This window comes from Pollicipes pollicipes, unplaced genomic scaffold (genome assembly GCF_011947565.3).
Source record: "Pollicipes pollicipes isolate AB1234 unplaced genomic scaffold, Ppol_2.1 Scaffold_5724;HRSCAF=6776_pilon_pilon_pilon, whole genome shotgun sequence".
NCBI classification, from domain to species: domain Eukaryota; kingdom Metazoa; phylum Arthropoda; class Thecostraca; order Pollicipedomorpha; family Pollicipedidae; genus Pollicipes; species Pollicipes pollicipes.
Genome location: NW_023596746.1, coordinates 54,587,675 through 54,594,689, shown reverse-complemented (window position 1 = coordinate 54,594,689; position 7,015 = coordinate 54,587,675). Strand labels below are relative to the sequence as shown.

The 7,015-nt window shown below is 62.2% G+C and overlaps 1 protein-coding gene across 1 annotated transcript; it reads left to right on the top strand.

Moving 5' to 3' along the window:
- The first annotated feature begins 1,764 nt into the window (after nt 1-1,764).
- On the top strand, nt 1,765-6,985 carry LOC119103658 (juvenile hormone epoxide hydrolase 1). The gene is made up of 5 exons (XM_037227272.1): nt 1,765-1,841; nt 3,480-3,725; nt 3,986-4,198; nt 5,304-5,628; nt 5,949-6,985. The coding sequence occupies exons 1-5, from the start codon at nt 1,821-1,823 to the stop codon at nt 6,758-6,760; spliced, it is 1,617 nt and encodes a 538-aa protein (XP_037083167.1). The 5' UTR covers nt 1,765-1,820; the 3' UTR covers nt 6,761-6,985.
- Nucleotides 6,986-7,015: the final 30 nt, after the last annotated feature.

Sequence of the window (7,015 nt, the reverse complement as noted above, 5' to 3'; positions counted from 1 at the left end):
CGACGGTCTACCGGCTGCCAGTTACGACAGCGACGGTCCACCGGCCGCCAGTTACGACAGCGACGGTCCGCTGACTGCCAGTTACGACGGCGTGGTGGCGCCGGGGGGCCAGGCCTGGCGTCAGCGGCTGGGGAGACCGGCCGCGGTCCCACGCCGACCGGCGCCACCGACCACCCGCGCTTGAAGAGCACCACGCTGCCCGGATCTCTGCTTGGCCGCCCCGCCGGGGGCTTCGCTTCTGCGCCGCTTCGGCACGTGTCGGGACTCGCTGGTGTAAGCCGCTGTGCCGCCTGCCGTACGCGTCCGGTTGATACACGTTCTTGTCGCTCCGCGGCGCCGATTTTACCGCGTTGCGAGATGCGTTGCCGCAGGCGCGACGAACCCCAGTATCGTCACGAGACACACGCTCTGCGTGTGTGTATGAGTGTCGGTGGGTCGCGTCGGAGTGACGTGGTTGAGTGACGCAATACACGGTTGAGCTGAGTGAGGAATAGAGCGGGTGGGCGGGTCCGTGCTGCGCCATGTCGGCGAAGTGCGGCGTAACAAGTGCCACGGCAGGCCTTTGGGAGCGTGCAGATGCTTCCAAGGGTCTAAAAAGGAGTCGTTAGCATCGCTGACTGGCGTACCACAACTGTCCTGTCCGTTGTAAATCGCTCCTTTCGCTCTGTTTCTTCAGGCTGCAGACATACGTGCGAGGCAGGGTCTGTGCATCACTGGAACGTGGCACCGTACCGACGCGCTGCCCCGTCTGCCCCGGACATGAACTCTGTCACCGGAGCTGACCGTCATCTAAAGCCAACTCACAATTCCTGGTATAAAAGACGATCGTAACTCGTGACGCAGGAAACGCGAATGGCACGCCCGCAGCGTCGATAGCTGTATTCACCGCACGGTGAGCCGGGGGTAGCGGCGGACTCGGACCCGAGATGCGGTCCCGGGGCCAATGCGCCGACACACGTCCACCAGACACTGACTGGCCTGTGAACCGACTGCGAATTACAACTGTCCGCTGCCCGACGTGCCAGGAAGTCAGCAGATGAAGGAAGACGACGACGCAATTAGCAGAATCGCGGCCGGGCTAACCTTGCGACCGGCGCGTGTCTTTAATCACCCCCGGACAGAACCTTCGAACTCATACACGGACAGGCTTGATTCTCGGCGCCGGGCATTCGTCATGCGGGAAGCAGCGTCTGAGGGGAAGTTTGCTGACGCCAGCTATCCCGTTGCTGCGCACTCCCCTCCCGTCCTCAGCTGACGCCGCCGAGAGTTTCGCCGTGCCCAAGTTCAACGAGCCAGATAGCACGATTGGGCGTCTGGTTCCGCGCAGGGGCGGCGGCAGCTGCTAGCAGGAGTGCGCATGAGCGTCCAACACCTCATCGGAGGCAATTCTTCGCCGAACCGGAGCCGGACGGCGCTGCGCGGGGGCCTCATGCTGCGGCCGAGGACGGTAACCGCGCGCCAGTCCAGTCATTGTATATATGACGGGTGAACTACCGGGCCAGGGACCTGTCCTGCGACGGTCAGCACGTTCCTCTTCCAAGTCAACCCCATAGTTCCGCTACCCCATTCTGAGCACCGCTTGTCGCAGCAGCACCCGCTCTCCTACGCAAAGGTTAATCGTTAGCGCTTGGTCCACGCTGCCCCACGGGCTGAACGTCGCCAGCGTGGCGCCCGCCGATCCGGACCTGGACGCGCGCCTGCTCGCCGTCCAGCTGAGCAGGGGAGGGGGAGGCAGTCTGTGGACAAGTGTGGCTGTCGGGCGGGTGAGGACAGTCTCGGATCAGGCGTGCGTGCCCCCGACGGCCCAGCAGGCAACGCGCATGCCGACGCGCGCAGAGAAGGTGCGTGACCTCCGCCACCGGCAGGCGGACCGGAGGTGATTTCCCTCAGACAGCGGACCCAGACGCGATAGGAGGGCAGACCAGACAGTCTTCATCTCTAGGTCAGACCCGTTTCGTGGATGTCAGACAGGTGATGCAGCCAGTGCCCACTCTCACGTAACGGAGGGTGAAGAGGCACATGTCGCTCCCTCAGCAATGCGAGTTCAAGTCACTGCTGGTCACGGAAGAGCAAAGATAATCTTATTCTAAAAATAAGCTAATTCTGTATGCTGTCGATTGAACGTGGTGATCTAGGGCGTGCCGTTCTGTCGAGCAGCCTTCCGTTTAAATCACGCCACGCGTTCATTATGCGGCAGTCCCAGCTGTCTCAATGACGTCCCACGACCCGTGGGAGGCATCTCTATTGACCCCGCACGTACGCTTCCAATGTTTCAGTAACGCCATTTGGTTTGTGACAGGCAACCTCACACAAACTCTGCCGCTGTCCCAGTGACGTCACCTTGCAATAACAGCTACCTGCTGCCCTCAAGCGAACCTCTGTAACTGTTCCAGTGATGTCACCTTGCAGCCAGTCTCACAGCTGCAGAAGCCCTCAGCGACCTCTGCAGCTCTCTCTGTGACGTCACCTTGCAGTAACAGCCTCATCTGCTGACCCCCCAACGACCTCTGCCGCCGTCCCAGTGACGTTACCTAACCGTCACAGTCTCACCTGCTGACGTCAAGCGACCTCTGCCGCTGACTCAGTGACGTCACCTTACAATCACAGTCTCACCTGCTGCCGTCAAGCGACCTCTGCCGCTGTCCCAGTGACGTCATCTTGCAGTCAGTCTCGCCTAGTGATCTCCAGTGACATCTGCACTTGTCCCAGTGACGTCACCTCGCGGTCAGTCTCACCTGCTGACCTCCAACGACATCTTGTTTACATGGGCAACTATGATTCGAATTAAGCCGAGGCCCGTCCTCGATCCGAACTATCGGGCCCATGCACACGCTCACACGCCGCTCCGCTAATTGGCCAAACATGGATCTTTGTGCCATTTATTGGACAACCTGCGGTTATCAGGAATTTTGTTGCACCAACGAGGGCTCTCGCGCCCGGGTCAAATGCCCCGGCCAGAAGTCGCCAGAGGGCCTTCCGCGCCAGGGAGGGCACCAATGTAGGACGTACATCTGTGAGAGCCTCAGGAAGAACCCATCCGGGGAATCCGCTTCCATGTCGCCAGAATGGCAGCTGGTAGACACCCCGAACTGGGACGGAATGCTCTGTAGGGAATTGCCTGAAAGGATAGTGTGCATCTAACTTTTCACTAATTGATTTTGGCTTCCGGTTGAACATTTCCAGATGAAATAGGACTGCCTGTGTTTATACAAGTTGCTGACCTCCCTTAGATTTACGGTCAATGTTCACGGGATTCCCAATATCTCTGTAGTGTGTGGACACCCTCCCTTTGATAATACAAACTACGCTTCTGTCCGGTGTGGAGAGCCTAAGCCTCACCTGCTGACCTCCAGCGACCTCTTCCGTTGCCCCAGTGACGTCACCTTACAGACACTGTCTCACCTGCTGCCCTCCAGCGACCTCTGCAGCTGTCCCCGTGACGTCACCTCCCGCCGGCTGACCTGGCCCGACCTCGGCAGATGGCCCGTGCGGAGAGCGGCACGCGGCGCGACCAGCCGGCGTCGCGCTGGCCCGGCCTGCTGTCCGTGGCAGCGCTGCTGACGCTGCTGCTGGCGGTGTACCTGTACCCGTACCTGACGGCCGAGCCCCCACTGCCCGAGCTGGCCGACACCTGGTGGCTGAGGTCGCCGCGGCCCGACGTCGAGGACACGGTTGTGCGGCCCTTCAGCATCACTTCCCCGCCCGGCCTCATGGACGACATCAGGGTCAGCGGACACCTTGGCCGAACCCACGGCTTTCCAGGAGTGGACTGACGTTAGAATGACGTCACTGGCCGTAAGCCGCTCTGGATGCTTGTCACGTAGCGCTTATGAAGTGGGTGCATTTCTCGCCACGAATATGGCTTTACGGTATCAGGCGAAGTGGCTATAAATTGAAAGCCTATCCGTGGAGGCCGACCCCACGGGCCTTATGCCCCCCCCCCCCCACACCCCTGTGACGGGCGCGCTCGTGTTCTGACCTGCAGGCCCGTCTGACGAAGGCGGAGAGTCGGCTGACGCCGCCATTGGAGGGCGCTGCCTTCAACTACGGCTTCAACAGCGACTACCTGCGAGAGGTGATGGAGCACTGGCGCACCAAGTACGACTGGAACCGGCGGCTGCAGCACCTCAATCAGTTCTCCCAGTTCAAGACAAACGTCAACGGACTGGACATCCACTTCATCCACGTCAAGCCCAAGGTACTGCCACAAACCGAGACGTGAATCAGCATCGCACGGGCCTGGGACCACACCCTCTGATCTGGAATCACACTCTCACTCGCGACACGTGTGTAACGCTGCTCGCGCGAGCAGAGAGCGGCCCGCCTTGGCTGATGTCCCATCCCGGCATGTAAGGTACCGATAATCTGGACGAATCTGCCTTCTAATCGCGTAGCCGAACGCACGGGAGAGCGCACAGCAGGCACGTTACAAACATAGTCGTGCTGCACCCCCTGCCTTAGGGCGTCTTACGTGACAAGAAATGAGTGGACCGCTGCTGTGCTGACCGCCCCGCACCCCTCAGACACCGAGTGACAAGTACCGGGTGGAGCCGCTGCTGTACTGACCGCCCCGCACCCCTCAGATACCGAGTGACAAATACCGGGTGGAGCCGCTGCTGTACCGACCGCTCCGCACCCCTCAGGCACCGAGTGACAAGTACCGGGTGGAGCCGCTGCTGTACTGACCGCTCCGCACCCCTCAGGCACCGAGTGACAAGTACCGGGTGGAGCCGCTGCTGTACTGACCGCTCCGCACCCCTCAGGCACCGAGTGACAAGTACCGGGTGGAGCCGCTGCTGTACTGACCGCCCCGCACCCCTCAGATACCGAGTGACAAATACCGGGTGGAGCCGCTGCTGTACTGACCGCTCCGCACCCCTCAGGCACCGAGTGACAAGTACCGGGTGGAGCCGCTGCTGTACTGACCGCTCCGCACCCCTCAGGCACCGAGTGACAAGTACCGGGTGGAGCTGCTGCTGTACTGACCGCTCCGCACCCCTCAGGCACCGAGTGACAAGTACCGGGTGGAGCCGCTGCTGTACCGACCGCTCCGCACCTCTCAGGTACCGAGTGACGAGTACCAGGTGGAGCCGCTGCTGTACTGACCGCTCCGCACCTCTCAGGTGCCGAGTGACGAGTACTGGGTGGAGCCGCTGCAGTACTGACCGCTCCGCACCTCTCAGGTACCGAGTGACAAGTACCGGGTGGAGCCGCTGCTGCACTGACCGCTCCGCACCCCTCAGGTACTGAGTGACAAGTACCGGGTGGAGCCGCTGCAGTACTGACCGCTCCGCACCTCTCAGGTACCGAGTGACGAGTACCGGGTGGAGCCGCTGCTGCTGTTGCACGGCTGGCCCGGCTCGGTGGTCGAGTTCTACAGTGTGCTGCCGCTGCTGACGGCGCCGCGGCCCGGCCACCGGGTGGTGTTCGAGGTGGTCTGCCCGTCGCTGCCCGGATACGGCTTCTCGTCGGCGGCCGAGCGGCCCGGCCTGGGCGCGCCCGAGGTGGCTGCCGTCATGCGCAAGCTGATGCAACGGCTCGGCTTCGAGCGCTTCTTCGTGCAGGGCGGCGACTGGGGCGGCATCATCGCCTCCCACATGGGCACCCTGTTCCCGGAGCAGGTGGCGGGTAAGTGGTGCGGCGCGCCGCCGTCCAGGCGACACGGTCGCGGCGCGTGACGATGGACGTTCAGAATACGTGAATGCGGGCGTGTTGCATGATTTGCCGCTGCGTTGTGCAAACGGCCACCGGTTATGCAGTACGCATTGCATCAACCAGCGATTAGATCGCACACGCGCTGCGTTAAAAACAAGATCCCAACCACGCTCCGTTGTGGATTGACCCGCCAGACCGTGATGCGAGCCGCACCAGCGTGGCCTCTGTGCACAGGCCCCAGGCGTAGCAGTCACGCGCCGCCGCCCCGCGCTCACCCGCCGGCGCTGTTACAGGCGTGCACACGAACTTTGCCGTGGCGGACACGTGGCGGATGCGGCTGCTGATGGCGCTGGGCAGCATCGTGCCAAGCTGGGCCGGCTCCGAGTTCTTCACCAGCCGGCTGTACCCGCTCGGCGAGAAGTTGGCCGTGCTGGCGCGCGAGACGGGCTACGCCCACCTGCAGGCCACCAAGCCGGACACAGTGGGCGTGGCGCTGTCGGACTCGCCCGCCGGCCTGGCCGCCTACATCCTGGAGAAGTTCTCCAGCTGGACCGACATGACCAACGTGGCGCGCGAGGACGGTGGCCTGACGCGCCACTTCTCGCTGGACGCGCTGCTCGACAACGTCATGGTGTACTGGCTGAGCGGCAGCGTGACGAGCTCCCTGCGGCTGTACGCCGAGACGTTCGGCCGGCGCGTGGCGGCCATGCAGCTGGACGCCATCCCGTGTCGCGTGCCCGTCGGCCTGCTGTATGCGCCCAACGAACTCATGCTGCTGTCGCCGGCGATGCTAGCCGGCAAGTTCGTGGATGTGGTGGCGGCGCGCCAGCTGGGGGACGGCGGCCACTTCCTGGCCATGGAGCGGCCGCACGAGCTGGCCGAGCACGTGTTCGTCACCGTCACCGCCATACGGCGCCGCGAGGAGCTGCAGCTGGAGAAGCAGCGGCAGGCCGAGCAGGAGAAACAGCGCCAGCGGGAGACGGAAAAGCAGCGGCAACAGCGGGAGAAGGAGCAGCGGGAGCATCGCGCCCATCAGGACAAAGAGAAGCAGAAGCAGCAGCAGAAGCAGCACAAGCAGCACAAGCAGCAGAAGACAAAGCAGTAGTGAGACAAAAATGCGAGATGAGTAACCTCATCACCATCGATCACCGACGGACCCATGGGGAAGAGATCAATATTTGCCATGAGACCGGAAGGAAACTCCTACCAAAGGGTAAACTATGGCCCGCTTATTTAATCGCGCAGATAAAGCGTCGCGTTGCGCAATGAGGGGCTGGAGAAAATCAATAGAACGCCCAGAGGCGATGATGCTTCAGCGTCAAGAACGACCATAGCGGGTGAAACATGTAACGAACTGTTT

What these genes read in the sequence shown, in the direction of transcription:
- LOC119103658 (XM_037227272.1), top strand. Translation starts at nt 1,821, where the DNA reads ATGCCGACGCGCGCAGAGAAG. An exon ending in TCATCCACGTCAAGCCCAAG is followed by an intron (nt 4,199 to 5,303) that starts GTACTGCCACAA and finishes CGCACCTCTCAG; the next exon opens with GTACCGAGTGACGAGTACCG. An exon ending in GTTCCCGGAGCAGGTGGCGG is followed by an intron (nt 5,629 to 5,948) that starts GTAAGTGGTGCG and finishes GCGCTGTTACAG; the next exon opens with GCGTGCACACGAACTTTGCC.